The sequence below is a fragment of the Centruroides sculpturatus genome, unplaced genomic scaffold (genome assembly GCF_000671375.1).
Source record: "Centruroides sculpturatus isolate CEXI.00-Female unplaced genomic scaffold, Cexi_2.0 scaffold400, whole genome shotgun sequence".
Lineage (NCBI taxonomy): Eukaryota > Metazoa > Arthropoda > Arachnida > Scorpiones > Buthidae > Centruroides > Centruroides sculpturatus.
In genome coordinates, this window is record NW_019384654.1 from 281,846 (window position 1) to 305,604 (window position 23,759).

Below are 23,759 nucleotides of genomic sequence, written 5' to 3' on the forward strand. Positions count from 1 at the left end.
CAGTTTAATCTAGTCAAAAAAAAAAAAAAAGGTTTGCAGGCTGATTTTGTAGGTAGTTACATTAAAATAATATATAAAATTACAAAAATTTAAGAAAAATCTTGCTCCAGTCCACAGTTTAAGTAGCACTGACGTAGAGCATTATTTTCCATTCCTCGTCTATGCTGGCCAACACCGTTATGTACAGACCAGTTCTGCTCAAATGTGTTGGTACGTCAACATATAAATTAATTGATATTGTTGGAATAAGCACAAATAGAGTTAAAAAATTTGAAGTTCTATTTTCAATAAATAAAAGTATTGGCATTTTTCACTTAAAAGATGAGATTTATAATTATTTGCTCCATTGTCTTAAATCTGACATATAAACTTTAATTTCCTGTTGCTGCAACTAACTTATATAATTTTGTCAATCTTTGAATTTGTATATGAATCATCGGCAAAATCGGTATATTGGCAGATATGTCATCTATCACTATTATTATTGAGTAAATTTTATCAATGCCACATTCAATATAATTTTATAATTTTTCAATTATGATTCACTTACATTAAAAAAAAAAAAAAAAAAANAAAAAGTTTTTGATGATTTTATTGCTTTAAATTTTGAAATGTTCATTTCAAGTAGAAAACAATTATTAAGCTACAAACTATAGTCATAGAATTATCTATAGTAATGATAATTTATTAAGTACTTTTAAATGTTAATTATTAGTAATAAAATTAAAATTATATTATAATTTATGATTACAGTAACTTGTGCTCACTCAAATATTGACAATACTCTTTTTGTAAAATCATATAAACTAAAAATTATCAAGTTGTGTCTATGTAAACTGCTTTATTGAAGATAGTATGTACAGTATGTATGTATGTATCATCTCATTGCTTGTTGACTATAATAAATAAAGCAATTTACATAGTTATTGTAAAATATGTGAGTTTCTTCCATTAATAGGTACCGGACAATCAAACAAAAATAAAACTCGCATGGGGAATTTGGCAATGCTGCAAATCAGAGTCAGCGATGCCTCAAGCTGTGGCTGGCAGTGCAAGTGGGCACGGTCGAGTCGGGACGTCTCCGCATTTGACTTGCGACATTGTTAAACTTCTTTCTCTGTTTTTCGGAAGTTCTATTTTTGATTCTCAAGTACTTTTGCTTCTATTATTTAAAGCACATTTGGAATTTGGATCAAAATTTCAAATAAATATTCAAATAATTAAATATTTACAGTATCTGTAATTTGATCTACATATTGTGATCCAAAGACATTTTGGATAGCAAAAGCAAAAATGTTTATTAATTTTTAGCAACTATGCATGATATTTTAAGGAAAAGTATTATTAATTCTTACGTGAGTACGGGTTATCGAAATTCTTTGGTAAATTAAACTGCTTTGATTGTACAAAACTATAATTACCACAGATAACTTTGTAGCAATGATGCTGTGAAAAGTTTGTAATAATTAATAATGATGGAAAAAGTTATCCTATAAAATCTATATGAATTGTATCACCTTAATACAATTTAATAAAAGGAACCCTATGTCAAATCACTATTAATTCTATTATATTGGTGCATTATGTTATTGTGTAGTCTTATATTTGTAATATGTATTTCTTGGTGTTTATTGACAATGTCGATAAGAAATAAATGTTTAAGTATTTAGAATCAAAGTTAAAATTGATATTTTTTGTTATAATTGATTGCACTGAAGTTATTTAAAAAAAGGTTTAGTAATGTCAGTATGGAAAAGTAAATTCCACATTTTTAAATTATTAACAATAGAAAATTGATACTAATTTACATTAATTATGCCAAACAATATTGATACATAGTGTGGTTCATAGAATTGGCTAAGTATATATTTTCATTTGTTTCTCGTTTTGTGGTCGAACTATCTTGTAGGTTAAATATCAGCATAATTTTCTTAAATTAATTATATTTTATTGAAGTTTTTAAAATTGAAATCTATTTAATACCAATAAATATCAATTTGTCATCAGAAATATTGCCAGATTTTTATAGTGTCATGCTTTTGTTAAATGAAAATTAATGATTCAAATTTATTAAGATAGGCAAAATTGCCATCTCGTTAATAATTTTAATAATCCAGCACTAACTAATTTAGAAATGCCAAGAACAAAATCTTCTTGGAGCAACACCTACACACTTTGGTTGGATATATTTCTGGTTATTTTATTTAAATGTGTATCTCTAAATTGTCTACAATAAGTCGGTAACAGTATGGAATACGTAGATTCTCTGTCGACAGTCATTTAACCTTAACTTGTGTTCCTTAGAATGTGTAATCATTTACTTAACAGCATATGTCGGTCCAATTTATCTAATATGAAATCAAAAGTCTGTCAGATTTTAATTGCATTTTGGTACTGTTGAACAGAAGTTATTGCTTATGTTTCATCTTAATCCAGGTATAGTCTTTATCTATTAATAATTTTAATTTATTCAGGTAATCTTGAAGAAAGGTGTCTTGTTAATTTCTTTTTACCAGAATTAGTCCATAAAATCTGGTAATTCTTTAGTTATATGTATATTTATGATATAGGGATTTTATAGATTGCATGCTAAATAGTTTAAAAAAAATCAAAGTATATTAAATGGTTTGCATAAATGTGACACAGTTGTAGAATACAATTGCTTTTTAACTGCTTTTCATCTATAGGGTACTTATAAAGACTGTTTTGCTGTATTTTTAGTGAGTATATGCAATGTTTTTGTATATGTAACTTGAATAAGTGCCATTTATATACAACTCTTAAAATTTTGATTTCTGAATTGGCATTCTCCAAGTTGTATATCTTTTGAATTTGAATTTAAGGATATTTTAACATACATAAATTCAAAAGATTGTGTTAAATTCAAGACTGTAACAAGTCATTATTAGGTAGTTGTGATTCATTTTTTTTTTGCTTACAAATAATTATGCCCTCTGTCCCATAATAATAGTAGCAGTTAATGAATTTAATCCCATAATAATAATAGCAAAAAAATTTTATCCCATAATAATAATAGCAAAAAATAAATAAATATAGAATGCAACATTTATTATCAAAAAATTAAATTAAACAATGAATTAAAAATATTATTCCTCATTTTCATTTTGAGTGTTCAGATAGTTTCTGGATGTTTCAATAATTTCATTACTGCATTTTAAAGTTATAGGTAGGATCTCTTGGCTTCAAAGCTTTGCTTTCCATATATGAGTGAGCTTAAAATTATTAGAGGCATCATTTTTCATTGCTTCCAGCATAACTTGTTGAAGTAACAGAAACATATTATCCAAATTCTTGATATGGTCATTCTGTTACATTCAAATTGTTTAGCAACTAACATAATTGCACCTTTCTGCAACTTTTTGTTTTTCTTTTGATTCATCAAAAACAACTGAACAATCACAACTCGATTTTTGCTTGAAAACACTTTTTTTTTTTTATCTTACCTTTATAATAGGTAGCAAATGTTTTCAGTCTCATTTTGAGATTTGCATCAGACGTACACAGAAGAAACATAAAATGCAAGCCAAGAATCCCGAATTCAAAATGTTCTTAAGGTTGTTCTTTTATGTCCCTGCATTTAAATGATTACAGGATTTTTGAAATTATACATATTCACCTATAATGCAATTAAAAGTAAATCTTAAAAACATTCTATATTTGGAATTCTTGGCTTGAATTTTGTTTCTACTGTGTAAGCCCAATGCATGCCACCAAATGAGGCCAAAAATGTTTACTGCTGTGTATTAAAAAGTATTATTCTGCTGTAAAAGTATATAAGGTTTGTTGCATGTTAACTATATGATACATTTTATTAAATTAAAATTTTATGTTTAATTTACAGTTAATTATAGATGAAGATCATACAGTATATGCTTAAATGTAATTACTGTATATTTTAATTAAAGATTTAATTTAAATATTTCATATAATTTGATGGTATATATTTTATAAAATCTTTATTTAATTTGCAATGATATCATCAAAAACTTAACCTAGATTGCTATCTCGGGAGACATTGATAAACTTTTTTCTGATAATTAACCTTAACTTGCGGAATTTTTTCTTTTTCTAATGAGATTTTTAAAATATCAAAAATTAAAAATCTCTGCTATATAACAAATACTTGGCTACCTCATTTTACTCACAGCCCTGTCACAAGCATAATTTTAAATTAATTTTATAACATTATAAAAGAGCTGACATTAACTTGTATTATACCCTTCTTTATATAGAAAGAGGGGGAAGTTCCCGAGATTGAATGGTGGGACTCGTTCATCATGAAAGGGGAGAGGTAAGATACGGTGTGCTTCAGGCACCCCCTCCGAGGCAAACCGACGTCAGACACGCCCGGCAGTCGACTTAGAATTAAATTGATATTTGCTTTATACATAGTTTAGATAAAATTATCTTTTCAATAACTTCTAAATGGACTAGTTAATTTAATTGAAATCAAGTAGACATCTATGTGTTTTTATAATTTTATTGCATAACTTTGATACTGATTACAGTCTTCATGATTGCAATTTTAATATGTATATGTCAAAAAATTTAAATTTTTATCTGTATTATTCAAATTGTAATGTAGTTTTTTTCCTATTACCCTTTACAAGAAAAACCTGTTTAGAGAAGTAAACAAATTTACTAAACAATGAAAGAAGAACTCTTTATTATTCATACTAAAGAACAAACCATTATTTAAGGAGCCAACTCTCTTATTTTGTCAAAACATTTTTAGAAAGCCTTAACTTCTATTCTTCAGTTGCTTATATTGTTTGAAATAACAAAGATATTTGGTGTAGATTGCCAAAGACGGGAAGGTAAAGACCTTATTTTTGGTGATCTTCACAATGTTTCATTAAAAATTTGATATCCCAAAAACATTTTGATAAAATAAGGGTCGACTTCTTAAATAACAGTTTTTTTTTTTTGTCAATGTGTTTTTAAACAAATTTATTTTTAATTATTAGGCTAATAAATATAAATTACAGATGAAAATTCAAATAAACGAACAGATATTTATCATTAATTTGATTATAATTTTCAAGAAATTAAAACATTTCATGCAAGACTTGAGTATCTAGTTTTGCAAATTATTTTTTTGGAATTTATTTTTTTATATTGAATGTCTCTGTAATTTTACAAGCTGTATAAAAGTTATCACTTTCTATTTTAAAGTATGAAATGTTAAGAGTTTTGGATAATTATAGAAATTATTTGTACAAAATTCTCGGATTTAAAACATTAGAATTTTTGAGAAAACTTTGATTGACTTTTATACTGGTTGTTTTAATTAGTATTTTAATTAAATTTGTTCAAAACCTAATTTATTGGATGGAGTATTTTGATTATTTCAGTTATGACAAAGTTACAACAGGTAGTGAATTAGAAGAAGAACACTTTGAAGGTGTAACCAGTTTGGTGGAACATCCAACACAAATGAAAGCTCCAAGTATGTTTGTCTATTTTTTACAGCTTTTATAATTAATTATTTAATAGAAAAGTTATTGGAACAGGTCAAATAAAAAAATCACTTGATGCAAATTACAGATGGGACTGTGGCAAGTGGTGTAGAACTTCCTCTATGCCACACATACACACTATATATATGGTGTGTATAATAGGTTGTGTGTGTGTGTATGTGTATATAAATACATAGTGGTAGACAAAACTGTAAAAGACAAGCAAAATTTTCATCTAAACAACTAATTTAATTAAAATTATTGGTTTAATCATGTTCATATGCTTTAAAAAAGTAAATTAATAGATTTATACACTAATAAATGAATAGTGTTGGAATACTTCTTCCAAAAAGTAAAAAACCAGATAATTTATGTTGACCAAACTTTAAATACAACTGAAAAGGTCAAATATGCTTAAGTTGGAGAGTGGCTATATACATTTTTAAAAACTCTTAGTAATAATCAGTTATAATTCACTAGAGTAAAAATGAAGACAAAGTAATTAACCATTTTTGTAATTGTTTTAATAAATTGAGGTCGTTATCTTTTTGATTTCTTCTAGCTGATCCTTTAAAACCGTCGTTTCTTCCCGTCTACTTAACAAAGAAAGAAAGGAAGAAGTTGAGAAGACAAAATAGAAGAGAGACTTGGAAAGAGAAACAAGAAAAAATTAGATTGGGATTAGAACCACCTCCTGAACCTAAAGGTAAAAATTAAGAGAGAATTTTTAAAACGTTCTTTTGTTTTTTCCTTTTTTTTATGAAATTTATACATAAATAACATGATTTATTATTTTGTTAATAAAAAAACAAACAAAAATAATTACTAACTAGAACCCATTAAACATCTAGTTTGATTGTAATATGAGTAATTATGATTGACTATTTATATAACATGTTACATAAATTATTTTTTAAATAAATTATATTTATCACTCTCCATTAGTTGAATTGTTTGAATGGGTGAATCACAATACTTATTAATTGGATTAAAATAAATCAGTTATTTTTCACTATAATTATTTGTAACTAATATTTTAGGGGAAAAAAACATTCAAAATTAAAACTTGACACTATTCATGCATCATATACACTTTGCGTAATGAATAAATGTCAACTTAACAATGTAATTACATATACAGTAGAGCATCGATTATCTGACCCCCGATTAACCGTCACCTCGGTTAACCGACCGCGTTCTAGTCGACAAATTCAAATGTCTGCTAGTGATGTGGCGCTACAATATTTGGCTATGTCTTGGCTACTTTAATATTATTTTTGTTAAATTTTTGATTGTTTTAGCTGGCAACACTGGCTCAACCATGAAAGGGAGGCCAGTATTTAAACGAGACTTAATTTTCTAATTACGAGTGGTGGTTTGTTTTGTGAGCAATAAAATAATTTAAAAATAATTTTTAACGATACAATAGCGACGATTATTATTTTAAAAAAATTTTTGTTAGGCTTACCATCGATGAAAATTCAACGCAAAGTTGGTTAATAGCGATATACTAATTACATGGGATATACTGATATACTATACTAATAATGTATTTTTTCATATTTTTTGATTATCCGTTTTTTTCAGTTATCCGACCGACCCCAGTCCCCAATTTAGTCGGATAATCGATGCTCTACTGTATTTCAAGTATCAGTTGAATGATGGCCCTACAACACCATCTTTTATGATTGAGGATAACCAAATGATATCCTGTTTTATCAATTCCTTTGTATTATATAAGAATGATTGCATGAATGTTCAAAATTCATTGATAAAATTTTTCTATCTTTAATAGAGAGATGAAATATAAAACAATTAATAAGTAATTACATGATTGATTTAATGTGTATGTGTTTAGAATAAATGATGTTGGAAAATATGACTGTATTTTTGGCAATCTAAATTCTGCTTAATTTAAACCAGTTTTGTTTGTTGCTGAATGTTCAAATCAGAAACAAAAAGAAATTGCAGATTATTTTTTAAAAACATGACAAAATTCTAAAATTAATATATACTACACATTTTAACATTAATTTACATGTACCAAATAAAAGTAAAAAATTTGTTTGTAGCTCTTCATTTTCTTTATGCATAACTCTTACATCTGAATATTTCATTAATCCAAACAATCCTCAACAATAATAATTTCAGATTAGTTAGATTATACTAATTAGTTAGATTGTACTAAAATTTATAATTATAAAATAAAAATTTTTTTTTATATCCTATAAACTTGTTAAAGAAACAAAAAGATGCATATTATTAAAATAATTCAAGTATCTATGAATACTTTAAATATTAGACAAGAACATACACAAAATTTTTTATATAAATGGGATTAATCTTTCTTTATAACAGTGGTTCTCAAACTTTAAAAGAAACAGTTTTTTTTAACATTCTTACACTACCTACGCTTTTTGTAAAAGCATACTACTCTAAATAAAACCTCTCTTCAGTCTTTGAATAGAAAAACTGATAGAGGAGTTTGTATTTGTGAAATACAGAATATATTTCAATTAATAGTGTAAGTAGAAAGGTTCTGCCATTATAAAGGATCATTACCTCCCATGGATAGGACATCCCATATGTGAAAATAGAATTACTTCAGTTTTGAAACACACTAGATGTAATCCAGTGTGTTTAGAAAATAAAAGATGATATTTCAGAATCAAGATTTGAAATAATAATGCTCATTTCTTTGCACTTTGCTAAAAAAAAAAAAAAAAAAGTCTTCCTTTTCACTATAGAAACATGCTCCACAGATTGAGAACTACTCTTCTACTCAAAAATATGAAGTAATATTAAAAATATCCTGACCAAAATAAAAGGCACTTCTATTACTGCTCTCCATATTGCTAAATATACTGAGAGCACTACAGCTTCAAAAGTGTGTTCTGAGTATGTAGAAGATACATAAAAGTGGAAGATGTGAGTTTGTATTTAAATAGCATTTTACAGAATCAAGTGTGATAAACATCTCCCATGCTGTGTCCATTATCAGTGATGCATTTCTTTAGGAAATTTTGGTGACTTCCACGCGAATAACTTCCTTCAGTTCTTGCAAAGAACGTGCTTATGCTCATATATGTGTGCCTTGAGGTGTCCCCACAAGAAATAGTCGCACATGGATTTAGTTGAATGAGGAGGCCAATGAATGTCACCTAATCTGGATATGAGGCAACCAGGGAAGAGACGATGAATAACATCAACTGATGCTCTAGCTGTGTGGGCTGTCACCCCATCCTGTTGAAACAACACATGTCTGATGGGAATACGTTTCCATCATATTCAATGATGAGGAAACTTATTCCCATCAGATGTGTATGACTGAGTGATTCTCTTTGCATACGACTGCTTCCTCAGTCATATGCAAACACACGGTGATCTATTGTCCATGGTTCCATGCCTTCAACTGAAAAGACAATGCTAAGACCTCACTACTGTCACACTACCTGCCACACATCTGTCACTTCACCTGGTAGTGAGTTCTAGCCATTTCAAAAATGTCCATCCTTTCTGCCCCACCCTGTATAACTGCCAAAAATCAGATATTTTGAAGAATTTTTTGATTTAAGGTTTTATAATAAATTTTTGAATATAGCCATTACAAACTCCAATAGTAAAATCTGTAAATCTTGACAGTATCATTTTCAGTAGAGGGAGAAAGCACTGCTATATTTAAGGTTACCATGTTTATTATTAAGTAGAATGCTGGTAGAATTGAACTGCCAAAGAAAACATGAAATTAGATTGAAAACATTCCAATAATAACTTATTGGTAACCTGAAATAGCAGTGTTTTTCTTTATTTTAGTTAAACACTGATATTATTAATAGGAAGAAGAATACTGTTTTTTATTAAATTTAAATTTAAATATATTTTTATTAAGTATACTATGTATTTAATAATAATTAACAATTTATTTAACAAAGAGACTTTACAAGAGTGACAAAGAGTGACTTAAATGGAAGAGTTAGTTATAATCATGTAGGAGAGAGAGAGAGTTTACAAATTCGTACGCATGTCAGTAAATATCTGGATCAGTAAAATTGGCTTGGTCAAAGTCTTGATGTCATGAATCGTCTTCACAAAGGGATGGAGAGGTTTCCGCTGGTTTGGGTAGATTTGGACTCCTTGATGGTATAGTTCTCAATCGATTTTTCATTTGGTAAAGGCAGCTAAGGTCCTGGGAACAGTGCCAGTCGAAGGGATCAGCAGTGGATGTCCTTTACCTTTTTATTTCGGGGGTCCTTTCTCTGGCAATTCATCACCTATTTTTGATGAAGTTGTCTGTTGCTCCAATCTGTGATTTGTCTCTATTTCTCCAATGAATATTTATTTGGAAGCTGTCACTCATGGAGGAAGTACAGTCCATGGGAAAAAATTCTGAAGTTCCTGGATGGTATGGAATCTTTTCTGTTGTAGTTTTGTGAAATAAAATTCATAAATTCAAAAAATTTAAATTGGGTGAATTTTAATTTTAAAAATTTGCGTAGTCCAGGTTTTCACAATTTCTCTCTCTCTCTGTGGTATCTGGCAATGCCTTGTTATTGCCAGGGATTCTTTCCATCTTTTCCCATCATGACACCAGTCTTAACAGAAAAACACCTTCTCTTATCTTTTATTCTCTCTGCATCATCATACAATGATCTTAATGATCATTGTATGATGTATCTTAATGATCTTAATCTTTCTTTTCTTCTTTCCTTAAGCTTTGTCTCCATGGCAATTTTTGGAAATTTTTCATTTGTCATTCTCTTTATTTCTCTGTACAATGTCAATTGTTTTCTGTGCTTCTTCTAATATAGTTTTATTTTTATCTATTTGTTGAAAATTAATTCAAACTGCTTTATTGGAACTTGCTAGCTTAAAATTAAGTACTGCTTTCTCAACTACAGGATAAGCATGAATACAATCATGTTGTTCTATATTTCCTATAGAATAACATGATTTTGATATTAGATTTAAATTTTCAGGGTAAAAAATGGCTGATAATGATTGAAAGTGATTAAAAAAATACATGTTGACAGCCACAATGGTCATTCTAAAATTTCAATAATTCAAACTTTTAGAATATTTGATATTGTGTTTATTATTCTAAAAGTTTTATTTGTATATTTCAGTTCGTGTTTCTAACTTGATGAGAGCTTTGGGCACTCAAGCTGTTCAAGATCCAACAAAAATTGAAGCGCATGTTAGAGAACAGATGGCTAAAAGACAAAAGTAAGTAAAGATTTAAAATAATTTTATTTTTAAAACATATATAATGATAAAGCTATATTTTATAGAGCTCACGAGGCTGCCAACGCAGCCCGAAAGTTAACTGTTGAACAGCGAAGAGAGAAAAAAATTAAGAAACTAAAAGAAGATACAAGTTTAGGAGTACATGTTACTGTTTACAGGTACATTGTTTTACAATAAATTTTATTGTGTATATATATTTTTTTGGAATTTTAAGAAGTAATTTTTTTTTTTTAGAGTATATAATTTGACAAATCCAGCAAAGAAATTTAAAGTAGAAATCAATGCTAAACAATTATACATGTCAGGATGTGTTGTGTTATACAGAAATGTTAATGTTGTTGTAGTAGAAGGAGGTAAGAATAATTTTTATTTGAATATTATATATAGTGTGGTGATAAAATCTTGTAGCATTAATAATAATAATTTACTCATTATCATTAACATAGTGAATAGTTCAACGTGCTGTGCAAAATTACAATGAAAATTTTGTAATTGTAGTTTTGCACAGTATGTTGCCAATGAAAAACAATTCATTGTTCATATATTGTGATGCTATCAATAAACCATATATATATACACATACACATTAGAATCTGTACTTGCCAATCTGATGCATTCAGTAATCCGACACACGAAATTTTCGTGTCACCTTTTGTTGATGTATGATCGGATTTTGTTCTTTATCTTGTCATATCAAATATTTGAACAAGCAGGCTATAAATAAATTGGGTTAGTACTTTTTTTAAAAGGTGAAGGAATGTCTTTTTGGAATGATCTTTTTCATTTTTTGTACAGTCACCTGTTTTCTTTGTTTTCATGAAAATGTGTTATTCAAATTAAAAAGCATTAGACATGCTGATGGCTTTAGATGCAGATCACCAAAATTATTTACAGGCTGCATATCTTTATGCCAGTCTTCATGGGGACAAATTAAGGAAATTGTTTACTTTCAGCATTCTTCTAAAAAACATAATCAGAATCCAGCAAAGTTTTTTGTAAGATTAGTAGATGTGAATTACAAAATATATTAAATTTCTGTATATAAAGAGAGTAGACATTTTCAGCATCTAATTAAAATAAATTTTGAAATGTACTTTCATTATCATCATGTTTCTGTCGTGTAAAGCTTTTTGATAACTAAACTGATAAACTTAGTTCTCAGCATAGAAACTTTTCGGAAAAAGAAAAATCAGACTTTTAGAAGAAACTGGCCAATATCTTGAAAACTGTTCAGTTTAAGAAAATGTGACCTATGATAAAAAGTGTTTATTTTGTCATACATATATCATTCATATAATGGTTCAAAAATGCCTTATAATTTTAAGAAGTACTATTTTGTTCTGTATCTCAAAAACCAATGATTTTCAAGGTCACCAAAAATTGCCTTGTCTGTTCTATAAACTTGGTTATTAATCCATTTTCCTATCTCTAACAGTTTGAGAAAAAATGTACTGAACATCACCAGTGAATCAGTCTCTCTCTCTCTCTCTCTGTGTGTGTGCATGCATTTGTTTCCAAACTTCATGACTGTTTTGCATGTACAAGGGATAGTTGAAAAGTAAGTTTTTCTAGTCTGCCATTTGCAGGGATGTTTCTTCTAGATGTATAACATGTGGTCAGAAAGAGGCATTATTCTACTGTAGTGCAGAAGTATGACAGGCGTATCAGTTGTCAATCATGTTAGTATCTGACAGTACTATTCAGCATTGACAGGTCCTCTCCAAAAATTCCAACAAAAGAACCCCTTTGGCATCTCAGAAGACAGTTAAAAGCAGCTTGCCTGTTGAGTGGGTTGTCTTGAATTTCTTTTTGATTGGGGGGATGTTATATTCTTCCATTCCATGGTTATGGCCTTTGACTTAGGAGTGAAATGGTGTACTCAGCTCTTACCACAAGTCACAGTCTGGAACAGATCATCTCCCTCCCTATCCTACCACAAGAGATGCTGCAGACTTAGTCCATTCTTTGAGGCTTGTGGTCAGGAGTGATTCAGGGAGGCAACCACTGTGTTGAGACATTATGATACTGCATGTTATCTGTCATGGACAATTTCATGGGCTGACTCATGGCTAATACCAAGTTCACTAGCAACATCATCCACAGTGAAACACCTGTTCCATTTAATCAGCTCATCAACTTGTTTGATGTTTTCATCTGCAGCAACTGTTGATGGCTGGCCAGGGCTCACATTGTTCATTACATTGGTTCATCTGGTGCAGAACAACTAGCTTCATCATCACACCATTTACTTTGACATAAGGTCCATATGCTTCCACCAGGCACTTACAAATTTCAGTACCAGACATTCCATGTGACCATTCGTAGTAAATAGCAGTCCTCATTTTATCCAGTTTCAACACATCTCTGTTTACCATGCCTGCTAGGCACACACTGCTCAACTCTTCTCTTAAATGCAACACTATGCTGGGCCACCTTCAAGATCAAGGTCATCCATCACACGACAAATGGTGGATGATGGCTTTATCACTACAACATATTGCCAACCCAACATTTCTATGGTTTCTAGGAAATATGATTATAGGAAACTTAATTTTCCAACTATCCCACATAAAAATGTGTGTGTAATTTTTTTATAATGATTTGATTTGTTTTATTAGGAGCCAGGCAACAAAAGAAGTTTAAACGACTTATGATGAATAGGATAAAATGGAATGAAGAACATTCAACAAAAGATGGAAGTAAGTTCTCTGTTCTTTAGTGACTCCATATTTATATCATTCATAAAACACAATGCTAATAATTTTTAGGGAGTCAGTTTATTACTTGGTAAAATTACATTTTTTGAGATTATTATATTTTATCCTCAGATTCAAACATAATGTATATTTTGATATAACATGAAAATTAGAAAAATTCAGTTAGCATGTTTTTGACAGAAATACATACTTCTAGAATACACTTATTCAAATGAGTCTAATTAGTACAATACATGCCAAATCAATTAATTAATCACAAAAACTTAAATATTTATTTAACTTGTAAATTAATATGGAAATTTTTATTGAAGAATAATAGATAATTTATAATGATCAAATTTATCAAATTTCATCCAATATGAGAGAAAGATTAACTAGTGAAAAAGCTGAAAATATGACAAAATAATTTCTAGGATTCACATTGATTTACAGGTCTATCTTATCTAGTACAATTTCACTTAGTGCAGGATTCACTATTGTACATCAAAATTCAATGCAGAATGATCCACTATAATGCAATCACAGCTTACTTAATATGCATAAGATATAACAAAAAATAAGATGTGAATTATAAATGTATTTTAAGCATTAAAATTTAATGTATTTATATTAATACTAGCAGATGAGTCCAATGTTGCTCGGACAAAAAGTAACAACAGCAAAGATTAAGATTATTAGATTATTTCATACTTCTAACCCTTCTACGATATTATATTATAGTATTTGATTTATATTTATGAAGATTATCTTACGTAGGTGTTTATCACACCGAGTGATCAATCTAACACATTTTTAAAATTCTCTAAATTGTGTACAGTAGAAGAATAAAGAATTTTTTAAATGTGTTAGATTGGTCATTTGGTGTGATAAACCCTTACATAAGATAACCTTTATAGTTACATAGCCAATCTTACCCATTTTCACCAGGTGCAAGAATTAGATCCTCCACTTCTGAGGCTAGTTAGAGAATTTTTAGATGGATGTAGTAATATGCTTGATTTCCCGCAAAAATACAAAAAACTGCATCTAAAATAGTACAGCAGAAAGCTGAGTTCTTTGGGATAATCCTTAACCTTCTCTCTCTCCTTCATGGAGGAAATTTCCAAAAATTCCTTTTTAGTGTGCATTCTCATGGTGTACCTAACTGTGTTCCAAATTTTTATCAACCCATCTCGATTATATTATAAGATATAGTGAAAATAATGTATACTTAAAATATAATACAGTAAAAACTGCTTAGGCAACCACCTGCATTTGACGAGCACCTGTCAAAATGGGCAAAAATTTCTGGCATGGATTAGAGTCTTCATATAAGTTATCTGTATTAAACAACCACCTATGTAACGTGACCACGGGCATCGATTTTTGGTTCGAAATGACATACAAAAACTGTAATAAGCAACCGCTTCCATGAGTATATCTGGTCTAAACTATTGTTCGAACCCATCTCAACATTTCCCCCTCTTAATATAATGAATTAGTCTAAATTCTTGGTCAAACCCACCTCGGGCACTTCTCCCACTCTTGAAATTAGGTGCAGGTGTTAATGAATTAGTCTAGCAACAAAGGAAATTCTTTTCAGTTTGTTCAAAATTGTTCGAAAAATGGAAGAAATGTAAAAGTTCTGTCGTTAGAAGATCGGGTTAAAGTTATCAAAGAAAGTAAAAATGGTTTATCACAACAACAATTAGCAGTGAAGTTTAACTGTGGGAAAACGAAATTTATTTTACTGTAGACCTACAGTATTTTCCTTAGGGGTATAAAATATTGTACACGATACAATTAATCTGCTGATCTCATCATTTGATAAAATTTATTTTTTATTTTTTATTTTTTGAAGCTCATATACAGTATATGTGCAATAAATAGTTTCTGTATCAACCTACTTTATCTTCTCAATATTTTTAGAAAAACAACATTCAAGTAATTTTTGCATGCAAACAATAAGCACATTAACACAAAATTAGTTTTACAGACAATCTTTGTTTTTCGATTCTACGATTGTCATTGATGTAATGAAATCATATTATGAGGAGAAATAATAAAATTGCTTTATTATTAATTAATAATTTTTTATTGTACTTAAGAAAATATTAAATATTTAAAAAATACAGTATTTTTAAAGTAAAAATAAGATTAAACTAACGAAAATCGAAACCGAAGTGGTGGAGAGATACCATGCACTTTTATATCGATGACATAATACATGTAACTGAGGAGCAAACAAAGAGAACCACTTGAATTAATTATCTCAGTAAAAAGAAACTGCATTTTAATTGAGAAAATGCGAATACTGTATTAATCTTTAAAATACTGGTATTAAATCTGTCTTATAAAATCACGACGACTTCTGTTAATCAAGTTATTCAATAAGAATAAAATACATTACCAATGTAGCTCTATTGTTGAAAAAATTCTCTTATTTTTGCTCGCCTTGAGTTTCGCTTAGTATATATATGGCTTTTAGCCATATCTGTATGCAAAATACATGCGGAAATATGGTATTACAGCACTACCTGTATTGGACAACTACCTGTCTAAAAGACCACTTTTTGAAGGAACCGTGGGTGGTTGCCATAGACAGGTTTTACTGTATCACATAAAAAATTCGTAAATTATAAATAAATAAATTAATTAATTAAATAAAATTAAAAGTATACTATTTTACTGGTCAGTTATGTAAAATATGTTTACAAGTTCTTTTATATTGTGAAAAATTATAATGCAAGATATGTTTTACTGGACTAAAATGCAATGCATACAGTAGAAATACAATCTTATTTCTACTGTAATGCACCTCATTTTAGTCCAGCAGAACATGGCTTAGGCTAGTAGAGCATAGTTAAATATGGCTAATCAATAATAAGAAGTGTATAGGCATGTTTTATTATGCATTCACCTATTGGGTATTTGTCAATTGAACTAGTAATTGTGTATTATACAGTAGAGCCTCGAAAACTCGGCCTAATGTGGACCGAAGGGTGGCCGAGTTTGTGAAAATGCCCAGGTTATCGGGAATGGGGTTAAAAAAGGATAAGTATGCGTGTTTCCTCAGAAAATATTGTACTGTACTTGTATGTATTGTTTGCTTGAGAATACAACAGAGAATAAACTGCCCAAATACCCTTACACAAAGGAAAAGTATGTCCTTTATGAAGGCATAGAGCCTTTACTACATGAAAATGAAAATTAATGAATACATAGTGTACAGTAATTTACCTGATAAGACAGACCTCAGAAAAATACTTTATGAGGCATAAAGCTGTCTATGATGAAAATTAATTATCTAAGGGTATTTTTGTCCTGCCAGGGTGTGGCCAAGTTATCCAGAGTGCCAAGTTTTCGAGGCTCTACTGTACCATTAAAATATTTAAAATACTAGCTTACCCATTGTGCATTGCTGCGATCTCAGAAGAAGCAAAATTTAAGAAAACTCGTTATGATAAAATTAAATTTACATTTTATCATTTTTATTGAAACTTATTATTATTATTATATTATTATTATTCATTTTCATCAGGAAAAAACATTTCAAAGTGTCGTTTCAATTCTATTTATTTGAGTGCTTGTGGATACACGATATTTTTTGTTTTTCTGTCTGGTGCGTACACGAATAAATCAGAAGGTTTTTTGACGTGTGAGTTGACCACATACAGTTGTCCATGCGAGAAGCACGGATTCTCCAAATTTAGCCCACACACTTGCAGCGATTGTCAGAAGTGCGATATTCCCCATTTTTATATATATTTTTTAATCCTTTATAATTTTAATTATTTAATTGCTCCTTCCTCTCTTCCTTGGCATGTTGTGACATTTCTGATAGTTGGATAATAAACCGTTTTATTGTAATTTGTCTTTTTAAATTGTTTTGAGTCAATATTAAAATTTGGAAGAGGGGGATCCCTAGATCGGTAAAATAGGCGAATTTCTTCCTACAACTTCGGTTGTTGTTCGGGGTACAGTTAAGGTTTTAACAAAGCTCCAGCGAATACATAATTAGCAAAAAAAAGTTGAAATAAAGTGATTAAACAAATATTATTACAAATATCGTAAATAACAGTTCACAAATGCATATATAGAGATATTTTTTGGAGGGGGAAATGATCTTCACAATTTAAAATCGATCGAACACACTGTGCTCAATACACTTGTATACATGCACGCCATCTATCGTAGGATAAATGTACTATGCCAAAAACCTTTGCGGGAGTATATTAAACAACTTCCCAAAGTTTCACGGCAATCAGATAAACGGTGTGGTAATGCATGAGGGACAGACAGACAGACACACANTAATTATAAATTAATTAATTAATTAAATAAATAAAATTAAAAGTATACTATTTTACTGGTCAGTTATGTAAAATATGTTTACAAGTTCTTTTATATTGTGAAAAATTATAATGCAAGATATGTTTTACTGGACTAAAATGCAATGCATACAGTAGAAATACAATCTTATTTCTACTGTAATGCACCTCATTTTAGTCCAGCAGAACATGGCTTAGGCTAGTAGAGCATAGTTAAATATGGCTAATCAATAATAAGAAGTGTATAGGCATGTTTTATTATGCATTCACCTATTGGGTATTTGTCAATTGAACTAGTAATTGTGTATTATACAGTAGAGCCTCGAAAACTCGGCCTAATGTGGACCGAAGGGTGGCCGAGTTTGTGAAAATGCCCAGGTTATCGGGAATGGGGTTAAAAAAGGATAAGTATGCGTGTTTCCTCAGAAAATATTGTACTGTACTTGTATGTATTGTTTGCTTGAGAATACAACAGAGAATAAACTGCCCAAATACCCTTACACAAAGGAAAAGTATGTCCTTTATGAAGGCATAGAGCCTTTACTACATGAAAATGAAAATTAATGAATACACTGTGTACAGTAATTTACCTGATAAGACAGACCTCAGAAAAATACTTTATGAGGCATAAAGCTGTCTATGATGAAAATTAATTATCTAAGGGTATTTTTGTCCTGCCAGGGTGTGGCCAAGTTATCCAGAGTGCCAAGTTTTCGAGGCTCTACTGTACCATTAAAATATTTAAAATACTAGCTTACCCATTGTGCATTGCTGCGATCTCAGAAGAAGCGAAATTTAAGAAAACTCGTTATGATAAAATTAAATTTACATTTTATCATTTTTATTGAAACTTATTATTATTATTATATTATTATTATTCATTTTCATCAGGAAAAAACATTTCAAAGTGTCGTTTCAATTCTATTTATTTGAGTGCTTGTGGATACACGATATTTTTTGTTTTTCTGTCTGGTGCGTACACGAATAAATCAGAAGGTTTTTTGACGTGTGAGTTGACCACATACAGTTGTCCATGCGAGAAGCACGGATTCTCCAAATTTAGCCCACACACTTGCAGCGATTGTCAGAAGTGCGATATTCCCCATTTTTATATATATTTTTTAATCCTTTATAATTTTAATTATTTAATTGCTCCTTCCTCTCTTCCTTGGCATGTTGTGACATTTCTGATAGTTGGATAATAAACCGTTTTATTGTAATTTGTCTTTTTAAATTGTTTTGAGTCAATATTAAAATTTGGAAGAGGGGGATCCCTAGATCGGTAAAATAGGCGAATTTCTTCCTACAACTTCGGTTGTTGTTCGGGGTACAGTTAAGGTTTTAACAAAGCTCCAGCGAATACATAATTAGCAAAAAAAAGTTGAAATAAAGTGATTAAACAAATATTATTACAAATATCGTAAATAACAGTTCACAAATGCATATATAGAGATATTTTTTGGAGGGGGAAATGATCTTCACAATTTAAAATCGATCGAACACACTGTGCTCAATACACTTGTATACATGCACGCCATCTATCGTAGGATAAATGTACTATGCCAAAAACCTTTGCGGGAGTATATTAAACAACTTCCCAAAGTTTCACGGCAATCAGATAAACGGTGTGGTAATGCATGAGGGACAAACAGAGAGACACACACACATACATTCATTTTTATATATACAGATAATATATGGTCAAAATATTATATTCTTTCTTTTAGTTCAGGTAATCCTAGTTTGATACAAGGTATTTCTGGATTAGAAGTGTATGGCAAGTTACTAAATTTATTTAACAGTAACTATAGTTTATGGATCTAATTAGTAACTTTATTAAGAAGTGACAGAGCAGCCATTGACCATATCGGAAGGCAGTAGTCTATAATAGACTACTAGAAAATAAAGTAAAGAAAATACTTTTTAGGACAATTTTGTAAGCGATAGTTTTGCAGAATTGCCATAATATTTCACAGTGAATTGGGCCTTTTAGGTTGAAATAAATTTGTCTGGAAAATCTCCAGGATGATTAAAGGGAATTCTCTCAATCTCTAGCATTTAGATACTCTCTAATTTCAGTCTATGTACAGTCGAACATGGATATAACAAGTTCACAGTTATAACAAGCAAAACACCATAAGAATTTTAATTTACACATATTTCCATAAATTTTCTCATGGTTATAATGAGGGTACTTAACAGATATACCATGCAAATTATTGATAGCTATGCAAACACGTGAACATTCTGCATTGTTTAAGTATTAAGAAATGCAATATTAAATTCTTGAAATAGATAAAACTGAAATGAGTTACTTAGTTTTATGACCACTGGATAATTAGTTTTACAACCTGCATGGATTACAAGCCCATTTATCACTTTCTTTTTTGGAGACATTTCCCCCCTCTTTCTTGACTAGCTTCCGACCCTTTATGCCAATTTACCTAATCATAGTGATGATTAGGTAAATTGGCGTAATAAAATTTATTTTGTAAAATTACCATTACTCTAGTTAGACATCTTTCTCATAGAAGGGTTCATTTCTATGAAGAAAAGAAAATGTGTCTCAGTTTACGAAAAAGTAGAAATTATATGCAAGTTAGAACGTGGTGTGGTGCTAAAAACGTCAGTGTGTAGAAAGTTTTGTTTGTCACCTTTGACAGTATTAACATTATGAAAAAATAAATTGTATAATAATAATTATAATATAGTTTATACAAATATTTATAAAAATACACTATAATGTAATTACAATTTGTTTTTTCTTGAATCAACTTATTTAGAATTAAAAATTAAAAGATAGATTTTACTAATTATCAGTGGCATAGCTACAAATTTTGCTGCCTGTAAGGTACCTCTAAGTTATGTACTACCCATACTCCCCCTAGTTACATTGCTGCTCTTCGTGGATATAATGAGTAATGGTTATAATGAGGAAATCTTGTCAGTCCTCTAATGCTCGTTAAAATCAAGTTAAACTGTATTTCACATTTATCAATAATAGTTACATGGATCGATTGTCTCATATTTTAATAACTTTACCCTAATGCACAACAGAACTATCCAGTATCACCAGCAAACTCGGGGCAGTGTTCTTCCTTGCAATGTAAATACTGTATCTGTGTTCCCACATTCTTTGAGAGAAGATCTGCCAGTCTGTTATCTGCTATTAGCATATCAATGCCCATATCTGTATTAGAAGCAGAATCAAGTATACTCAAGATTTTGGGCTGGTGGAGAGGGTCCTTATCATTTGTAAAATATGCTATAATTAAGTCATAGATTTCAAGCGAATTCTTTGTTTAGATAGTTGTAATCATTTCTTTTTGAACATTCTATTCAACTGTTTGTAATGTTTGATTTTAAATTATTCTTTAAATTAATGTAGCTTGAGAATGACTCAGTGAGTTGAAAACATTTGTTCTGAGCATAAATGTTTTGCCATAAGCTGTTGTTGTTACCATTTTAAATATACTGTTAACTTACATTTTAAATTTATTTTACTTGTATAATAAAAAGTTGCATATCCTTTAGGAAAGTACAAAGAAATTTGTACTTTCATGTAAGTAGTTATTTAATAATGAAAACTTTTAAACAAAATAATAATACCAGTAATACTATAATAATAATAATAACGTATTACACTTTTGGCAGCAGCAGTGGCATAGCGTGGGTGTCAGCCGCCCGGGGCGGAGGAAAATTTCGCCACACCCTTATTTAGATATCTCAATTTAAAAGGCTAAAATTCAGTTTCATCACAGAATAAGTAATAAAAAATTCTGTGCTCATTTCAATCGGTCCAAATCATAGGTGTGACAAAAATATGAAATGAAACGGTTCAAATTTTTACAAGATATTATTATTATTTATTGTGAAATTTTGTCGTCCCCTAAAAGTGCCGCCCGGGGCAGGCCGCCCCCACTATTCTACGCCACTGGGCAACAGTGTTACCAGTTTAGATTGAGACAGAATGGATAACTGCACTGCATTCAGTTGTTCACTCTTACTATCTATCTGTTAACTTTTTCATGCATATTTTTAAAAGGCCTATTTGTAGCATAATTTTGAATAATGATCCAAGTGAAGAAGTTTAGAGTATAGAAAATGTAATTTGGTACAGCTGAGAGCTTCATGTGGCAAAGGGGAGAGACATTTTATTAAAGGGAAAAATTATCGAAACATTTTAAAGCATAGTTGAAAAGTAAAATGCTATTAAATCTGAATATATATTATCTTTTTATTTCATTCTCTTGTAATTTTTAATGACCTATTATCAAGTGTGTTTTAATTATATTTTAAATAGGAAAAGTTATTTTCAAACAAATCATCATTTTTTTTTTCTATAAAATACGAGTATGGATTCAATCAATGTAGCATTTTATGGAATGCATTAATCACACCTCCTGTATAACTGGTGGTAAAAATGACAATTTATTTGTGAGAACTAACGTTTGATAAGCAAGCCATGTTCGTTAATCCTATCTTAGTGCCACAAGAAGCACTTAAATTTTAAACATTTCGAACAAGCTCAAATAACACTCGAAACTCTGCTGGCATCGTTGAGTCTGTTCTTCACAAGTAGACTTTTCATTTGATTATCCTTGCATTATCAATATTTAAAAGTAGTAAGCATTATTTTAAATTTTTAACTATTCGATAGCTAAAAATTTTGTTTTGTATTATAAACATAGCGAGCATTGATAATTTATAGCTTTTCATTTGTCACTTGATTCTAAATAAATTCAAAATTAGAATATGTTAAGCAATATTTTAATAGTTTGTATTTGTTAGAAAAATTCTTTCAAATTACTGTTTATTAATGGTCTTTTTAACGGATCATTTATTAAATTAACAATAATTTTTTTTTACATTCTAGCGGATAAAGGAGAGAAAATAGAAAACAGGTGCGTTTTAATTTGGGAGGTAAGTACACAATAACCAATATATTTGATGTCTTTTTTTAAAAAGATGATCTCTGTTTACATGCATTTTTTTTAAAAAATATTTTTGTTGTAGGGAACCGTGAAACATCGCAGTTTTGGCGATATGAAATTTAAAGTGTGTCCGACAGAAAGTTTTGCCAGGGACCACTTTAAAAAGCATGGTGTGGAACACTACTGGGACCTGGCGTACAGTTCTTCCATTCTGGACACTGCTGAAGACAACTAGCGACATTCAGTCCATGATGCAAAATGGACAGTTTTTTTTAGAATTCGATCAAAAATTAATTTCATTTTATTTTTTATAAGCATGGTCTGTATATATCATGTATTACATGAGAAAAATAAGTATGGATATACAATGATTAAATTTATACATCCAATGAAAATAAGTTGGTAGAAAAAATTTCCTAACGTTTTGACGCCGACATTATACTGTAACATGTGAGTATGGAAAAAGTAGAAAGAAAGATTCCATAAGAAATAACATTTAATATTAGTAAAAAATCTAAAATTGTTTTTGTGATTAATGCATATATTAAAGTTTTCTCATTCATTTCATTTATTTATGTAAACTCTTTATTTTAATTTATGAATACAAACTAAAGTATTTGATATATAATTAAAATTCATTTGGATATTATTTCTGTGAATTTGTAAAATTTACCGAAACACTTTAATACTTCAATAATCATTGTCACTTTAAATTTTATAATGATAATACAGTAATGTACAGTACAGTACAATATAGGTAGACTGCAGTTTTTGAAATTACTTTGGATCTGTTACAGTTGATGGTACAGATGCAGCTCTGAATGAGGCAGTTTGGACCTCATCAGACCTGTACACCATACTCATAGGAGCAAAAAAAAAAAGTCAAAAGGAAGTGATAGTCTGTGCAACCCTTCACAAGATACAGCCCCTGAAATTGGCCTATCTAGAATTTCAAAGACCGAAAATGAGGTAAAATTTAAAAGTGAAAAAAATGTGTAACTATTTCTCAAAACAATGCTAAGAATCGAGTGTTTTCCATTTTACTAGAGATTGTTAAAAGCTTGTAAAAGACTT

General features: G+C 29.7%; 1 protein-coding gene across 2 annotated transcripts; it reads left to right on the forward strand.

Moving 5' to 3' along the window:
* The first annotated feature begins 3,779 nt into the window (after nucleotides 1–3,779).
* LOC111626374 (U4/U6 small nuclear ribonucleoprotein Prp3-like) lies at nucleotides 3,780–23,261 on the forward strand. 2 transcript variants are annotated; one of them, XM_023369727.1, is made up of 9 exons: nucleotides 3,780–4,312; nucleotides 5,376–5,470; nucleotides 6,043–6,186; nucleotides 10,604–10,703; nucleotides 10,769–10,882; nucleotides 10,959–11,077; nucleotides 13,343–13,423; nucleotides 22,628–22,674; nucleotides 22,768–23,261. In XM_023369727.1, exons 1-9 carry the CDS (start codon nucleotides 4,299–4,301, stop codon nucleotides 22,918–22,920), a joined length of 867 nt encoding a protein of 288 aa, XP_023225495.1. In that variant the 5' UTR covers nucleotides 3,780–4,298; the 3' UTR covers nucleotides 22,921–23,261. The 2 variants fall into 2 exon arrangements, with proteins under 2 accessions (XP_023225495.1, XP_023225494.1); XM_023369726.1 differs by lacking the exon at nucleotides 3,780–4,312 and having other exon boundaries at nucleotides 5,019–5,470.
* The last annotated feature ends 498 nt before the right edge of the window (nucleotides 23,262–23,759 follow it).